Here is an 18619-nt window from a genome sequence, read left to right on the forward strand (position 1 = left end):
TATATTAATAATACTACTATTGTAGTATTAACAATACTATTGTAGTATTAACAATAGCAACTGTTAAGTTCCCAGATTTCTGAAGATTTCAGATAAGCATCTCTTCAAGTTTAGTCTCTTCTCAAATACTAATCTGGTATTCTGAAAGTTAACGTATACAGACCAAATTCTTTTATCCTTGCCTTCACGTAAATCTTATGAATACTGAAGCTCAGGTTCAAACCCTTCCCCTTACAACTGGCAGTTCTAGAGCTTCAACACTTTCACCACTCACTAAAAGGCAACTCAAAGCAATTCAATCATTATGCAGAAGAACAATAAAGTCTCAATCCTCAATGTCAAATGATCTGTCTGGAGTGCAACAATGAAACTTTCCCAAGCCAGGCACAGAGAAAGATCATCTAAGTCATGAATGATGCCGAAGTCCATATCCCAATCGTGTAGTTACATAAGATAACTAAATTTTAAGGTATACAGAAGCCTATAAAAATGGTATTATATTATAATACAGTGGAAGTCCTCGGTACAGTAAAAGACAGAAATCAAAAGCGCAGATCTGTTGGACTAGAATTTGAGGAATTTCTGGAACCAGGACAGCAAAGACATTATAGCAAATAAGGAGAAACCTTGGAATGAAATTTGGTCAAGAAGGCTTGTTGCATCAACTTGATTTACTCTATTTAAAGCAGACTCTACTCTTACACTATATTAGGTTTCCCAAATGAATATAAGTGATGTAAAATGTGACTTTGTCATAAAGAGACAACAAGAAAATGGAAACCAGTGGAGCAGAGGACGAAGGAAGAGCAATGCAGATACTTACAGGTTTATAGACACATCCCCTCCGAAAGCACAACTAATGGCAGCAAAAATCCATACAGAATAAAAAAAAAAAAACAAAAACAAAAAATCATAGTATCAAAGTAAAATAGCATGAGAAATTATGAAGAATGGAGAAGTGCTAAAATGAGAGATTGAAAAATGCAGCATATCACATTTGACCTTTCAATTTAAGTGAAAAAGAAAAGTAAAACACAGCACAACTCTAAAAGCTCAGTCTGCACAGGAAGACCGACAACAGGCAGTGCTTTGAAGGGGATGAATTGCAAAGTGCTGCTCTGAATTGAAATATGATAAGTAGGTATATTCTCCCTGTCTAATAGTGCTCTCAAGCTACATGAAGCTTAGAAGTCTCATTAATTTCCTGTAGATTTTACAAAACTAAATACATTAGTATAGTAAATGGACTCTGTTAAACTCTTCCTACAAGACAGGAACAGAGCAAATCATCATCCTAAGAAGCACCAGGAAACCCGGGTCAGAAATTCACCAGAAACCAATCTGTAGGTGAAAGGCTGCAGCTTGCCCAGTATACATGGAATTATGTAGGGTATCATTTATCTGAAATGCAAACAATTTTGGACTGAAATTCAAGTTTTAGAAGTTAGAGCCTGTATTCTTGGCATTTGCAGCGCACAGGCACTTGTTGATCGTGCAAAATGACTATTCTTGCTCTCTCAGGTATTCTTGGAGATTAAGCTTCATTCCAGCAAGGAAGAGGGATGCTTCTGCCAAAGCCAGTATGAAATGTCCTGTCTTACGGCCTACCTAAATCTCACACACACACCCCCCTCTTGCAGTTGCAATAGGCACAGTGACTAGATAAAGTAGAGGCTTTTTTCACATCCCTTTTTCAATTGCATTACCTGGTAATTCCTGTTTCAGCTACACTTGTACATCACATTCAGTTTACAATACCCATAAAAAGCCATCTCATTATGAATTCCACAATTCTGCCAAATTCATCTGCATCGGAATTACGTCATTTCTACACATGATGCATCCCTTGCCATTGGATTGCTCTAACTACCCCAGACTCAATTTGGTTAAATTTGATCCCTATACAGTGGAAAGTATGAATTTCTGGGAAGGGAAGGAATTGGAGATTACCTCACCTTTTTTGCAAAGTAATAATGTGGCACCTCCATGCCCAGAAGAACCTGGTAGGATGAAGGCAATGGAAAGCTGTCCTGAAGCAAAAGGCCATGCTCTTCAGTGCTGAAGAATGATATAATCCAAACATCCATCTGGAAAAGGAAGTGAAGCACTGTTTGTTTTTATGCTGCAATATCCTTCTTTCTTTTTGTTTTTATTTTCCATATTCACTTGGCTGAAGCTTCTCTTGACAATCGTATGACCTATACATTCAGACAGACAGCTGCTGGGAGAGCAGAGCAACATGTTTCCTCCCTACAGCGAGCAGCCAGCACCTTGCTCTGCATTCCAGACTGGTCCTCCTGCACAGGGACTTCCACCTCTGCCTCAGCAACCAGTTTTACCCACCATAAAGAGAGAAGCCCCTAACCACAGATAGCTGCTTCAGACCTGGCTGAGAGATCTGGCTCAGGGCAAAGAAACAATCACAGAATAAGTGAATCACAGAATGGTTTGTGTCAGAAGGGGCCTTAAAAACTATCTAGTTCCAAGCCCCTGCCAGGGCAGGGACACCTTCTACTAGACCAGGTTGCTCCAAGCCTGTCCAGCCTGGCCTTAAAGACTTCATGGGGCAGCCACAACTATTTTCAACTTTTTTTCCTAAAAGCATTATATCATTCCCACTATAAATACATCAGCTAATGGACTGCTTTGAGTTCCCAGGAAATATATCATCCATTCAAAAATAGTTCCTCTAACAGTTTAAGTATTGACCTGACTTAAGTTAAAAAAATATTTATTTCCAACAGAAGTTAATCAGACTTCATTTACTAAAGCATAAGCAGACAGTAAAAAGTTCTGTTGAATAAGGGGCAAAAAGTTGCACTACTTTTATATGGTTTTTTTTCAAATTTATTTAGAAGCCAAGCATTTTTAAGTTTTTAAGTTGAGATACATTAGGTTGAATTGTTCTTCTCTTTTCTAGAAGACCCTAGCCAGGCCTTTTGAGACATCCCTATCCCCATTTCTCCTTTTTACTTTGATCTTATGGTTTTTGTAAGGTCATTTTAACCAACAAAAGACACAATGAGTTTTTTGTATCTAATTTTATGAGACTTAGTTAAAATAAGGCACAAATCCAAAAAGTTGAGATTAAAATGGATGTTTCAAATCAATTGAATGTTTATGCAGGATAGGCAGTACTGTACAAAGTGGTAAGGAGCACTACAAGCACAACAGCAGGAGAAGAGGGGAAGAATTGTTTGCATGATGAAAGAAAATTTGATTAGATAATTTCTGATCAATAAAAATGAAATATTTTTCTAATGTAAAAAATAATAAATAATAATAAATAATAATAAATAATAATATATAATAATAAATAATAAATAATAAATAATAAATAATAAATAATAAATAATTTGCGAAGTCCCATAATGTCTCTCTAGAAAAGCAGAAGATGGCAGGGACTGGGTAGAAGAGCATATTTCTCTGTTCACCTTAACAGTATCATCCCTGTTATTCTATCAAGTTAATTCTTGCAGCTAAAAGTGGACTTAAGATATAAAATCAATCAATTTTTAAGTTACAAACTTCTACATTATAAATCCACCCAATAATTTCACCTGAAAAACTGTAGTCCAGTTACAAGCTTGCACTATGGTCATTCCCAAAATTCTGTCACAGCTAAAGACCCTCTTTTTCCTTTACATTGTATGCAAGCTCAGCACAAACCAGAGAGCTGCCATAGAGGGACTACCTGAAGCACAAACACCAAACACAGGGTGACTTCTTTTTTGCACGTAGTAATGTGTACTACCCACTCCTACATCCTCAATGAAGCATAAAGGATTTACTTGGACAGGCAGAGCTCCATGTAAAACAAGATAAAACAAATAAAAAAGACCATACTGTGCCCTCAGTCTGGTTTTTCTTTTGGTCTGGAGGTTGGAGGCCTGATTCAGGAACTGCTTCACATACAAAAAGTCTTGGTTCACTCTGGTCCCAGAAATGGCAAGCAGGGATGTGACTGTGCAGCTCTGGATACTCCACTACAAACCTAACAAGAGACAAGAAAAAATGCAGAAAGGGAGACAAAGTAATTCCAGCCCATTCAGTGCATGAGTGCAAATAAAGCTCTAGCCAATGAATCATTCTCAGTTATTTATAATCTGTATTAGAACATTTCGCAGATACGTTTTCCTGACTCCTAACATTTTACACATGGCAACAATACTTCTGGTTTGGTCTCTTACACTGACAGTGGTGACAGGACATAAAGCATTTTAGTAGAAAAAAAAGTTGCCACTGCATATAAAAATAGGTACTCAAAATCTGCCTCCTTTGAGACTGCAGGTCCTACAGAAACACTTGAACATCCTTCAAACTATCTACCTCAGAGCCTGCTGCTGTAACACAGGGGCTGCCTCAGCTCTGTCTTCAAACCATGGAATCATTAAGATTGGAAGAGCCCACTAAAATCACCAAGTCCAACTGTGCACCCAGCACCACCACCACATTTACCACTAAACCATGTCCCAGAGTGCCACATCAACACATTTCCTGAACACTTCCCAGGATGCTGATTCCACCACTGCCATGGCCAGCCTGTTCCAATGCCTGACAATTCTACCTGAAAAATTTTTCCCTAATATCTAATCTAAACCTTTACTGGCACAACCCGAGGCCATTGCCTCTCCTCCTATTGATTGTTACCTGGGAGAAGAGACCAAATACCATCTCGCTACTGTATGTCAAAAATTCTGAGGCACTGTGGAACAGCACACCAAGCACAAAAACTTCTCCTGCAGCCTTGGGAAAGCCAGTCTCTGTCAGTAGTTTAAATAATAACATCCTAATACCTCCTTTAGGCATTTCAATACTACTTCAGTGACAGCCATGTCAAGACTCCAGACATACAGAATCACACTATTTTAGCAACAGTTTAGTATTCACTCTTCTGAAAAAATGTCAGATTGCCTAAAAGAGAAACCAAAGAAATCACTAAAGTATTTTCTCACTTGCTGTCACCACTGAAGGGTGGAATTTGTGGGGAGGACTGAAGTAGGGCTAGAGGGCAAAATGAAAGAGATATTCAAAGAGGTGCAGAAACACCCTAAGTCCTCTCTCTGCCATGGAATTCAAAATCAGTAAATTGCAAACTGAAAAACAGAATTTGTGTAAAAAACCTGGGAGTGTTTAGATTTTGCCTCAGGAGAAAGGAAAGAGAAGCAGAAGAGCTGTAAATTATTATCACTTTCTGCTGAGTTTACTCACTCTAATTTGAAGATCCTTTAAGAGGAAGCACAGATAAATGGATTGTTCACAGAGACACTACCTAACACTCAAACAGTGAAACAGCATTCCTGGCTTAGGTTGGCCTCTGTTGGGCTAGACAAGATACTGCACTTGGAAACAACTTCCTCACTTACTCTTGACTACACTACTGCATAACTAAGCAGGACATAAGACCCCAGATTTTTATTTGCCTTGGTTTTTGATAAGCTGGATAGTTTCTTCTGGTTTTCAGTGGTAAGGAGAGTAATTCCTTTTTTCTGCTTGTAATACTCATAGGAGATAGTTGCTAAAAAAGCAATCCACCTGCTCCAGTGCTGGTTTTTCTTAAGAAAAATACAGTTAGAAAAATTATTGTAAAATCTAATGGGAATTTGTACTCTAATATTACACCATACTTTCACATGCATTCCTACTTCACTGCATTGTGCTGCTAGGATTTCGAATACATATTTCTAATACAGCACAGTTTGCATAACAGAAAGGCATTAGTTCTAAATAGACACCTCATGAATTTTTACCCAGAGAAATCCAACTTTTATTATGCTTTAAAAATACCTTTTTTCTTACAAGCACCTTTAGAATGTTCTCTTCTCAGTTCCTATTATGTAAACTCTTCAAGGAAGGGTAGCTTTCCAAGATTTTTCTTTAAATAAAGATCTGGATCCTGATTCCAGTAATATAATACCTCTGCATAAAACCCCCTACACCAAATCATCCTCTCCTCAGAGATCTCTTCAGCCTGATGTGGCTTCCAAAGTAACTCTCTTTTCTATGAATTTATCTAATATCTCCATGAGCCCTTCCTTCATCTTCTCTACTTTCTTTGTAAGGAGTTCCTTGGATCAGCTCCATGTTGGCTGAAGAACTACCTCCTACTTATTCTGAGCTTGCTTTCTGGGTGTGTTGATTTGGCATAGCCCGGTGAGAGGATGGAGGGTCATAGGGGTGTCCTGGGTTGGTGTTTTGTCTGCTCCTCTCCCGCTCCCACACCTCGCTGTCTGCATGGAGCTGCCGCCGGTGCCCTTTTCCCCCCCCGGGGGGGTGGTGCCCCGGGGCTGTGCTTGCTTGGCTTGCCCTGCTGCTGCTGCTGCTGCTGCTTGCTGCGCTAGCTACCCCGGCCGCTGCTTCTGCCCCGCTGCTTTTGCCCTATTGCTTCTGCCCCGCTGCTGCTGCTGCTGCCCCGGCTCTGCCCCGGCTGCTGCTGCCTTCCCCTCCCCCTTTCTCTCCTTCAGCTCCAAGATCTGTACCGGCTCCGGACGGGACCTGAGCATCAGAGACTGCCTCCGGAGCCTGCCCAAGAAGCTTCTCGCCCTTCCCAGCAGCGACCGTCTCTCACTTCGGTGAAAACAGTTCTTTTGTCATCTGGGATTGTACTTTCCTGTTGCTGGGAAGTGTTTTTCTTGTGTTTGTTAATAAACAAGTTTTTCCACTTTTCCCCCCGAGTAAAATTCTCTCCGAGCCCAGTGGGGGGGAGGAATTGTGAGGGGGGTTTATTTTGGGGGGCTCCTTTGGAGGCTTTCCCCCAGTTTTGTCCTAAACTTGGACAAATAATTCCCGATTCTGTGAGAAGCTGCTGGAAGCTTCCACCATGTCTGACAGAGCTGATCTCTGATGGCTCTGAAGACAGACATGCTGCTGGCCCAATTAAAAAGGTTGGTAACATCTCTGTGATAACATATTTAAGAATAAAATCAGAACACAGCACAGGCAGTTTTCCCCCAGGGGTGGGGAGGCACCACCATGCCAGAACAGCCCAGGGCAGGGGCGGCAGCGGCTTCCCCTTCCCTCTGCCCCGCATGAAGAGAGGCGTTCAACAGCGCTGGCGCTGTGGCCACCACTGCCCCTGCAACGGCAGCAGGGCTGCCTGGCCAGCACTGAAAGCATGATGAATGATTCCCTGGTGCGGAACCTAGATGGGATCAATTTCTCAGCACTGTGAAATCCTGCAAGAATCTTTGAATTAGTGGAACTTGTTGACAATGGTAGCTACCAAGCAGCAGTTTTTGTCTAGTCAGAGGAGAATGTGAGGACACATGAGGGAGAACAACAGGGTGACACCAAGATCAGTGGAAAAGAAAGAGGGGGAGGAGGTAATTCAAGCATCGGAGCCGAGATTCCTCTGCAAGTCATGGCGAGGAGCATGGTGAAACAAACTGTCCCCTTGTAATGCATGAAGTCCATGTAGAATGCAGAAATCCACTCACAGCCCATGGGAAAAGTGCTCCCACCAGAGTGGATGGATGCCGGAGAAAGCTGGGGTCTAGTAGAAGACCTGAATAGAGAGAGAGAGCCCTTGCTTCCAAACTAGAGCTGCCTATCCTTCAAAGACTGCACCCCATGGATGACTGACCCATGCCACAATAGTTTTGGGAAGACTGTTTGCTGTGGGAGGGACCCCATGGCATAGCAGAGGAAAGACTCCTCTCCCTGGGCAAACAGAAGATGATCTTGAGTGACAAACTGACCAAAACTCCCACCCCTGTCTCCCTGCACTGTCAGTGGGAAGGAGGGAAGGGCTGGTGAGAAAAGAGGTGTTTTAAAGGCTTATTTTACTTCTCATTATCCTCCTCTGACTCTGTTAATAATGAATATACTTTATACCTTTAAATTGAAACCTATTTTACCCTCAGAGTTTTTCTCCCAGTCGTCCTCTCAACTCATGAACTTTAATTCCTTTCTTTTCCTTCCCTCCTCTCCGCCCAACTGTAAAGACGAGGATAAGCGAATGACACTTGGGGGTGCCTAGCATTTGGCCAATGTCAAACCATGACACTGGGACCTTCATCTGACACTTCCTAGCTCTCATTATTGGAATAGACAGGTATGCAGCTTGACAGACATATGATTCACCAGTATTAATTAGTTCTCCAGAAATAAGTAATTAAATTAATACAAGCTCCTTCCCAAGACAGAGGAACATCAGAATCAAGGTGGGCTTGTCTCCACAGGGCAGATTTCCATCTTAAATCCACCATTAATCCTTCTTGAAGTAAAAGCTCTTACTTGCCAATGCCTTGTCCAGCCGAAAGGTTCTCTCTACCATCTCCCTGTTCAGCCTTGAAATCAAAGAGTGTAATTTGGTCCATTTCCACATCATAGAAACAGATCTTGGAATCAATGTTCCCATCTGCCTACAAGAAAGGAAAACAAAGGTTACTGGAGCATGCAGTCAAAAAGAAGAACAGGTGTGTTTATCCCATCTGCTTCATGCTCTCAGCTTTCTCCACTGGTAATCACCTAAGGTCATTCTTACTAAGAAATACCAGAAAATTCCTGGCTGTTTTTCTATTCCAACAAGTCAGCCTTGGATTTCTTTGAAATGCTATAAATTAGCTTTTGCAACTAAAATATTCCTTTTCTGGATTGTTTCCAACACTGTACAAAGCCATAAGAGACCTTATAATGCTGGGACATGACACTTCACTACATGACTCAATACACTGCCTGGATCAGGCTGGTTTATTTCTGAGATGCGATTCTTGTGTCCTCAGTAATCTTCACCCACACCAGTCTGTGGACCAATGGACAAGCCCCAGATGGTGAGTGAAGAGCTGTGCCTCACCCTGCTGACAAGGATGCTGACTTTGCTGCCATTAGCATTGCACTTCATAGACACAATGTCTCCATGGCCAGGGAGCAGCTTGGATAAACTCCTGCTGTTGCAGTGCACTTTTGCCTCTCTGTGGGAAAGAATAAACTTCAATTATATGGTGGCAAGCAACTGGCAATATGCATCAACCAAAATATTTAGCAAATTTTGAGCAAGACTATTAAAAGCAAACTATTTTGACTGTACGACACCACTGCCCCAGACTCCCGCTTCTTCTCCAGAGGATTGCTGCCACTGCCTTTCTTTCAGAGATAACAGGCACTCTCTCCTTAATGAATCAGCAAGAATAAAGGTCAGTGCTTCTACAGGATTCCCAAAACATGGCTATACAGCAAGAACACCTGATCAGAAGTCTGAGTTCAGAGCTTTTCCTACAGAAGTAAGTTGAAGAGTACCATGAATATTGAGTAGGGCCCACCACATAAAAGTTCTGTCTATGAAAAGCATGCTGTGGAGGAGGAGTAAAGAAATGTCATTAGTGGGGCATATTTCTATATATTATTATCTCAAAAGAATCTTATTGCTGGTATAGTTACAAACCCAGTAATCAGTGAGCAACAAAGAGGACAAATCTCATGAAACATAAGAATGTAGCAAAATGAAGTAACAGTAATTTGAAGTGACAGCAATTTAGAGCTATAATAAAATCTCATGAAAAAAAATCTTTGATTCTATAAAAATAACATTTGTTCTAAGCCAACTATGGTGCCTTGAAATTAAAGTATCATAATTTGAGAAGGAGTATTTTCAGCACCAAACAAAAATTTATCACAGCATGCGTGAGTGAGGCTATTTTTCTTCACTATCAAACATCATAATCCAGTATCTATGCTAGTGACAACCTGCCCAAATCTAATAACCTTCAAACTGTCCCAGGTGGAATGTGTCTGATCCCAACTCAAGTAGTCTCCAGAGGGCAACTAACTAGACTTCAGCATTCCTCTGGTGACAGTGCGCAAAGAAGAACAAAATCTGTTTCACTCTTTAGGTTTTTCAGCTCTTCAAAATTACATTTCTCATCAGCAGCTAAATTTTCAAAAGGAGCGTCATGTCAGTATCTTTTTCATGTTCATCAATACAAGAGTACAGCAACCTTTGAACAAAGTCAGCAAAACAGGAGGAAGAACAGAGTCTCCACAGTTCTAGGTTCACTTTCTCCATGGATTCATTGAAACAAGTTCGCTGATTTATGAGGAGATAGAAGACCTGGTTTTATTTCAGCTCTTCTGAGATTCAAGTCATGTTCAAGTTATCAAAAGAAACATGGGACACCATTAGCTTGATCTTCTATAAATTCTCCACACACTTTTAAATGCACTCAGATATCCCTCATGGTATCCTCTTTTTAAAATAACAATCATCATCATCATCAATCCATGACTTGCCTCCCCTACTTTGGAAATACGCTATCAGTTCACACACCTGCATGTATTGCCTCAAGATTCAAAAGGACTGTTGCTTTTCATCAAATCAAAACCAGCTAAAGATTCCCCAAAAAATACATCCTTAACTATAAACAGATTTTAAAAGCCTTATTAATACCTGCGTGAGAGATCAAAGATTTTCAAGTGAGCCAGATCAGTTCCAACAGCCAGGAAATTCCCACAGACATCTAGGAGGCACGGATTCCCTTCTGCTTCGGAGAACACCAGCAGCTGTTTAACTGTGCCCTGGGAAGAAATGCGTAACACCACGTTTGTGAGGCTGCAGCCTCACTTGAAGGGACTTACTTTGTCACCAAGTTGAGTCACAAATTGCTGAACTTCTGTGTTATATGAATTGCTTCAAGCAAATTTGAGAAACATACACACACAAATGCCATCTGGGTTTCAGGTACGTATATAACCTCAAAATAAGTTTAAATTTAAAGGCATCCTTCTGCAATAATTTCTTCTTTAGTAACACAACGTTTACCAAGTGGAAGACATACAGAAATATCAAGTCCCTGGAGGTCCTTAAATGCATAGCTGTAAAAACATTATATACATTATATTTAGGTGATGAATCACACAAATTCTAAAATATAATATGTACTTCCTAAATAAAACGAAGTATCGTAGAACTCTGACAATTAGATTTCTCATTTTGGTTCTCACAGACTAGCAGAGGCGCAAAGGTTCACACAAAATGTGCAAGTAGTATTTTTTATTATCTTGTAAGAATATTCAGTATGACAGTCTTCCTAAAAGTAGTATATATATTTCAACTTGCATGCAATTTAGATTGTCTTAAAGTCTGTAAATACTTATCAGTTACACTGCAGTAGTGTTCAGAGTGGCAGACTTTCTAAAGAACACAAAATGTCAAAGATCTTTCTGCTGAAATACTCAAAATATTTTTTATTTTGAGTACTGTATTACGACAAAGTAGATTTAATAGACATATAAAGATCATGCACTTTACTTTTAAGCTCTAACACCAACATTTGGAGACAACAAGGCCTATTTGTATCTTCACGCTTTTCTCAGTCCTTACCTGCCAAGTGCGGACCTGGATCCGATACTGCTCAACTGTGTACAGATTTTCTCCATGAACAGACAGAACTGGAGAGTCACAAAGGAAAGAGCCTGTAACAATTACAACAAAGCCATCATTATAACAAATATGTTCTGTAAAAAGAAAAAAAAAGTAACTTATAGCACACAATTTCCACTGTCTTGCACCAAATCCCTTTTTCAATCTGTTAGTCTACTGAATCCCAACTCCTTGGTGTCCTAGCCTTCTTCCATACTGCCACGACATTTAAAAGCTGGGGCTCTCATTATAAACAGGTGTTGGTACACTCTGTCCATGGAAACAAGCGAGAGAGGAAGGGAAAAGAGTTGATATGGGGAGTGAAAGAAAGAAAATGTGCAGTGTGAAGTTCTGATAAGAGAATCCACTTTTCCCTTCAGTGCCACTAAGGGGGGATAACAGAATCTCTGTCAGAACTGTGGCTCTGCAATAACTTCAGAAGTGGTGTTGATTGTTAGGATCTTGATGGTAATAAAGCAATGATTCAGCATGGAAAAGCTATGAAAAACATCAGCAAATATAAAGCAGAAAACACTTAACAATTCTTAAAAGACAAATACCAAGATTTAGGATGGAACTGATGGAATTCTACATCAGTTATTTCTCAAGGCAGAAATATTTAGGGAGAATTAATAATTCAAAAAGCTAGTTTACTCTACTTGACACTATATACAGAAGTTTATAGGACAACTTCTCCTGAGAGCTGGGACAAAAAAACCTCCTTCCCAGTTGCTATGTGAGTGCTTTGTAATCTTGATTATACATTGTCTCAAGCAAAGTGGAAAAGTATTCAACAGCCATTGCTATGTCTTATCTGTAAAGGCAACAGGAGCCACAGCTACAAAAGCAGGAAAAAAATTGGTCTTCTTGATCAACATCAATGGTGTACTTAAAAAAATATAAAAAGAAGTAGTTCTAGTCTCACACGATGTTTTGTAAAGCCCTGCATAATGTAACTTAGCTACATCAGATAAAAGCTTTCTCAAGCCCTAAGAGTTTTTTCCAGTCTAGAAGAAAGTGTCCCTGCCCATGGTAGGGGGCTTGGAATGGGATGTGCTTTAAAGTCCCTTCCAACCCAAACTGTTCTGTGATTCTATGATTACAGTGCATCAGCTACCATGAATGAACACAGACTGTTGGAAGAAAAGAAGCATTCTGACTCTGACCAACGTTTTAAGTCCTACCTGCACTTCTGAAGGTATCTCCTGAGCGTTCAAAGACAGCCACTTGCTTCCCATTCCAGAATACTACAGCATCCTAAAACAAACAAAACACCAAATAAAAATATACTTTTATCTCCTTTTGGAAACATGCAGGAATTCATACAATAACGCAGCAAGAACTCCCGTACAATAGCCACCAATGTTCCTCTGGACATTGGGTTTGAAGGCTTTCAGTAACCCAGAGGTTCTCCAGGTTCTGGTGAGCACCCTAGAGATTTCCCGAGTCCTGTTCTTTAAAAAAAAAAAAAAAAAGGTCCACTGCAGCACCATTGCTACTGTCACAACAATACCTTTATAACACACTATGTTGAATATTTTAAAAAAGGCTTATCTTAAAGACTTAGCAAGTTTGGTCTCTATAAACCTAATTAGGCAACTGATTAGGCAAATAAACAAAAAAAATAAAACAAACCGATTAACCTTAGCAGCAAAGACTCCATTAGCATTCATATCAATACGAAGGCTGTGAGTGGCTCCTGTGCTGAAGATCATCACATTGAAGAGGTTGGGAGACACCTGTACCACAGCCACCTGCTGATGAAAATGTGCCAACATGGCCTGCTCACTGAGGATCACCACAGAGCTAATGTTGTTCACTGCCAGCAGGTTTTTTCGGGACCCCCACTGTACATAACAGGAAAAGAAAAATCACACAATTTCATCTCTGGTTTTGAAATGTCACAGCAATGTCCCTGAAATAACATGGGGAAAGACAGAATAAATATTTTTATACATATGCAAAGTCCTATACAAACTATAGGGAATTACAGGGAAATATGACAGATTCAAACTATTATGCTTGTTACTCCGTGTCTGGTTTAAAAGACATGTCTGCCAAGGGAGGTGGGACTTCCTGGAATGGAAAGAAGGCCCCCTCCCTTCAAATTACCATAACTTCAAACATACAGGGCCTCCAGGAAAAAGCATGAAAAAAGGAATAAAGTTCTTTATTAGAAAATATATCTATATAAAAGAGAACAAATAAAAAACAATTACAAAGAAAAAAATGCAAGTTTTTCCAACCATCAAGCTATTTCCCCTTTGGTGTGGTTATGGCCACAACCACCAAGGGGGCGCTGTTGGGGAAGCAGAGGGGCTGCAGTAGCTCCACGGGATGCTCCCATGTGAGTCACCCTGGGCCTCCACAGGGCTTAATGGTGGCCTCAGGAAGACAACAAATGGGAAGTGATTCCTTTGAGAAAACCTAACCCCCAGCATTATCCACCCCAATTTTTTTTCCCCATACCAACATGTTACATTGAACTTACACATTTTAACTACAGACATACATGCATTATCCTAATTATATACATATATACATGCAGATATGCATACAGGCACAACGTCATGGACAGTAAAATAAGGTCCCATTGAGGAATACACTATGTTTCTCCATCTTCCTGCATCACCCACCAAGTTCAACCATGTCCCTGAGCAAAGACAACCCAACAAATGGCTTTGTCTTTGCTTGAGGAAGAATTGATCCAAATAGTCTTCCCTAACATAGCTCTCATATGCACCACCGGAATCTTATCTCCATCTGCTGGTACACAAGGGCTCAGACTGGGCAGGGCCAGCTTGCTTCATGGAAGCTCTGTGTCAGCTAGCCCTGTAGCCTTTGCTAAATGTAGATCCCACTGCTTGAAAGCCCTACCTACCATTGCTTTCAATGTCCGTTGCACTGCTCAACTTCCCCAGCAGCTGGTGCATGGTAGGGAATGTGGTATGCCCATGTTCTCTTAACCCAGGCATTGATAAGGCTCTTGATAAGGTTCTTGAAATGAGTCCCGTTGTCTGACTCAGTTCTCTCAGGCCTACCATGTCTCCAAAGGACTTGTTTCTCAAGGCCCAGGATGGTGTTCCGAGCAGTGGTGTGAGGCACAGGGTCGGTCTCCAAGCACCCGGTGGTGGTTTCCGCCATGGTCAGCACGTAGCGCCTGCCCTGGTGGGTCTGAGGCAGTGTGATGTAGTCCATCTGCCAGGCCTCTCTGTACTTGTACTTGGACCACAGCACCCCACACCAGAGAAGCTTCACCTGCTTGGCCTGCTTGATGGCAGCACACATCTCACAGTCATGGATGACCTGAGAAATACTGTCCATGATTAGATCCACCCCTCAGTCTGCCCCCTTATAGGTGGCATTTCTCCCCTAATGGCCTGAGGCATCATGGGCCCATCGAGCCAGGAACAACTCTCTCATGTGTTGCAAGTCCAAATCTGTGACATCCCAATTTTTGCAGCCTGGTCTACCTGTTCATTAACCCGACTCTTGGGGACATGGGCATCCGCATAACAGACTTTCACAGGTATCTCCTCTACTCAAGTGACAATGTCTTGGCATTCTTCAGCAGTCCATACTGGTTTTCCTCTACACTGCCAATTGGCCTTTTTCCACCTGTCCAGACACCCCAACAGCACATTTGCTACTACCCAAGAGTCATTGTAGAAGTAAGTCTTTGGCCATTTCTCTTCAGCAATGTCCAGGGCCAACCGGACAGCTTTGAGTTGCGCAAACTGGCTTGACCTGCTTTCTCCTTTGGTAGCTTCTCTAACTTGTCACATGTGGCTCCATTTAGCTGCTTTCCATTTTCAGTTCATTCCTACAATGTGACAAGAACCATTAGTGAAAAAAGGCATGTTTCTTAATTGGCGAGTTGACTGTATGGTGAAGTTTTCTCAGGTCACCTCACCTGTTCCTGTACTTCACCTGTCAGAAAAAAGTCCTCACCTTCAGGCCAATTCATAATTATTTCCAAGATCCCGAGTGATTTGGGTTTCCAATACAGGTGCACTGAGTAATCAAGGCAATAAACTTACTCCATGTGGCATTGGTGGCATGGTGGGTAGAGGGAACCTTTCCTTTAAACATCCACCTCAGCACTGGCAGTCATGGTGCCAGAAGAAGTTGAGCTTCTGTGCCAATCGCCTCTCAAGCAGCCTGAACTCCTTCATAGGCTGCCAGGATCTCCCCTCTTGGGGCACAGCAGGCTTCAGACCCCTCATAACTTCAGCTCCAGAATCCCAGTAGCTGGCCAAGTCTCCCCAGGCACCTTCTGACAGAGGCTCCAGAAAAGACCCTTTTTCCTGGCTGCAGAGTAGAAAACATTCTTCACCTTTGATCCTGTCCTGACTGGGCCAAGGGCTACCACATGAGCAGTCCCCTGCTAGATCTGGGCAAAGGCTTGCTGCTGTTCAGGGCCCCAGTGAAAATTGCTCTTCTTGCATATTACCAGGTAAAGAGGGCTCACAAACTGACTGTACCCTGGAATGTGAATTCTGCAGAAATCTATGGCACCTAGGAAAGCCTGTGTTTCCTTCTTGCTCGTTGGTGGAGACATAGCAGTGATCTTATTGATGACCTCAGTGGGGACCTGGTGCCGTCCATCTTGCCACTTCACCCCCAGGAACTGGATCTCTCCGGCAGGTCCTTTGACTTTGCTCTTTTTAATGGCAAAACCAGCTTCCAGCAAAATCTGGATGATCTTCTCTCCTTTCTCAAATACCTCCATTGCTGTGTTCCCCCACACAATGATGTCATTGATGTACTGCAAATGTTCTGGAGCCTCACCCTTTTCCAGTGCAGCCTGGATCAGCCCATGGCAGATGGTGGGGCTTTGCTTTCACCCCGGGGCAGTCAGTTCCAGGTGTACTGCACTCCCCTCCAGGTGCAAGCAGACTGAGGTCTACACTCTGCTGCCAGAGGAATGGAGAGAAATGCATTGGCAATGTCAATGATGGCATACCACCTTGCTGCTCTGGACTCCAGCTCATACCGGAGTTTCAGCATGACCAGCACAGCAGCGCTCAGCGGTGGAGTCACTTCATTCAAGCCACATAATCCACTGTCCATCTCCATTCCCCATCAGACTTACACACAGGCCAAATGGGGACAAAAGGCAAGTGGGCCTTGCTGAATACTCCTTGGCTCTCCAGCTCATGGATCATCTTGTGAATGGGAATCATGGCATCTTTATTTGTTTGGTATTGCCAGTGAAGCACTGTTGAGGTGGCAATTGGTACTTGCTGTTCTTCTGCCTTTAAAAGTCCTAAACATGGCAGGATTTTCTGAGAGTCCAGGCAAGGTGTTTAGTTGCTTAAATCTTTGTGTCCACAGCAGCAATTCCAAAAGCCCATCAATGTCCTCTTGAGTCTTTGAAGTATCCATTCATAGCCAATGCCCAGAATACATGGGGCACCTGGGCCAGTTACAATGGGGTGCTTCTGCCAGTCCTTCCCAGTCAAGCTCACTTCAGCTTCCAACACCCTCAGCTCTTGAGAATCCCATCACCCCAGAAACAGAGGCTGTTTCTGACCCCACACATCCCGGTGGTACTGAGCACCAGTGTCAGCTAAAGCCTTGTATTCTTGTGGGTTTGACATGCCAGGTCATCAGATCCACATTATTCCAGTAGACATGGTCATCCCTCGGTGCCCCTACCTGGCTAGAGGCAGGACCCCTCTAAAACTGGTTCTCGTGAATACATATGGGAGGTACCTCCCAGTGGGTCAGATCCTTGCCCATGGGAAACTGGCACTCACTCTCACTGACTTCGCTTTTCCTTTCCCCTTCGGTTCTTGTGTACAGGCTGCCAGGACACAAGTCAATTTCCTGTCCCACCGTCTCACATCCCCATGGCTGAGTAGGAAATATCTCAATTTGTGGGGCATACCCACTCTCTCTGTCTGGGGGATATCTGGCTCTGACTTCAAGGGCCCTGGTTTGCATTGGCGCCACGGGTAAACATCTCTCCCTGAGTTTTTTATTATCATCCCTGAGATTATCAACCGATTCTACAGCAGAGATGTGTGTCTGCAGGCCTTGGACTCTGCTCTCATAATTCCTAAGTTCGCTTGCTACAGAGCTCATTGTCCCTTCATTGCCCCTGAGATGCATTTTTGCCATTAAACTGGAGTATTCAGATGGCCCCTGATGTGCAAGATTCCACCACATTTGCACTGTGCACATGACTTTGTTAGGGTTGTTATCATGTTGTCCATTCCATCCAAAAACTACCTCCAACACTGCCATTTCTCTTAGGCATTGGATCCTTCCTCCATGGTCTTCCACGGCTTTTTACAATGGTGCTCCTGCAGTCTGTCACTGTAAACAAACCTCTCTTACACTTGCTAGAAGCCACTCCTGGCTCCCTCACAAATGCCTGCTGAATGGCCACAGCCAGGGCCAAGGATCCCAAAGGCCTTGTTTTGGTACTATCAAGTTGCATGTCTGTACCTATAAGGTCCCAAACTTGAATCAACCAAGCCAAAAAAGCCTCGCTCACCATCATATAATGTCTTTTCACAGGCTACAGAGACTGTCAAACGACAGGGACTCAGTGATGATCTCAGGCTCTGGCTTCTCTGCTGGTTGTGAGGGCCCTGGTTCCTCATCATCATTAGCTGGGCACACAGAATTGGTTTTATCCTGCCTCTTTTGCAAAGGGGTGACTGCTGCTGTTGGCTGTGGCTGCCCTTGTGGTTTAGCTGGAACCTGGACATTTGTACCGTCTGTTTGTTCCACTACTGTGCTATCCACCTTTCCCTCTGACTGCAGGTGGTTCTGCTGGGCAGTGTCCCTGACCTCTGTGGCAAGTTTTGGGGGAGCTACACTAGGCAACCTCACCCTGTCTCTGAATGGTCAATGGACCTCACTGAATAAAAACATCAAAAAGTATATGATATCTTTAACTTCTAGGGGAAATTTTAGCTCTTTAGAAGCTGTTGTTGTAGGCCCAAAAAAGTGGGTGAAGGGCTTCTCCTGTGTTGCTTCCTCACAATAGCTAGCAACTCTCCTGTGTTGCTTCCTCACAATAGCTAGCATTATTAAGGAAACCCCAAAGATACAAACTTCATTTGTGATAACTATACAGCCTTGTGCCCACATTTCAGAAGAAGCATTGAATTCCTCACCGTATTGACCCACTCTATAAACGGGGTAAGAGCCACAAAGGCCTTAGTCGTAAGACCCATGTTTAAATAATGACTTGCAAACAGGAAAAACATATGCCAACCAAACCAAAAATCATGTATCAACTGTAGA

At 42.4% G+C, this 18619-nt stretch overlaps 1 protein-coding gene across 3 annotated transcripts in view; it reads right to left on the minus strand.

The window, feature by feature from the left end:
- The window catches only part of IFT140 (intraflagellar transport 140), an 86173-nt gene that overhangs the window by 41365 nt on the left and 26189 nt on the right, over positions 1 to 18619 (minus strand). For all 3 annotated transcript variants that reach the window (XM_056503293.1, XM_056503292.1, XM_056503295.1), the window contains 8 exons: positions 13000 to 13203; positions 12541 to 12613; positions 11318 to 11409; positions 10385 to 10512; positions 8795 to 8912; positions 8236 to 8363; positions 3847 to 3994; positions 1956 to 2087 (listed from right to left, as the gene is read on the minus strand). In XM_056503293.1, coding sequence (XP_056359268.1) covers positions 1956 to 2087; positions 3847 to 3994; positions 8236 to 8363; positions 8795 to 8912; positions 10385 to 10512; positions 11318 to 11409; positions 12541 to 12613; positions 13000 to 13203 — 1023 coding nt within the window. The remainder of the gene's footprint in view (positions 1 to 1955; positions 2088 to 3846; positions 3995 to 8235; positions 8364 to 8794; positions 8913 to 10384; positions 10513 to 11317; positions 11410 to 12540; positions 12614 to 12999; positions 13204 to 18619) is intronic.

The sequence above is a fragment of the Oenanthe melanoleuca genome, chromosome 14 (assembly GCF_029582105.1).
Source record: "Oenanthe melanoleuca isolate GR-GAL-2019-014 chromosome 14, OMel1.0, whole genome shotgun sequence".
In the NCBI taxonomy this organism is placed as follows: Eukaryota; Metazoa; Chordata; class Aves; order Passeriformes; family Muscicapidae; genus Oenanthe; species Oenanthe melanoleuca.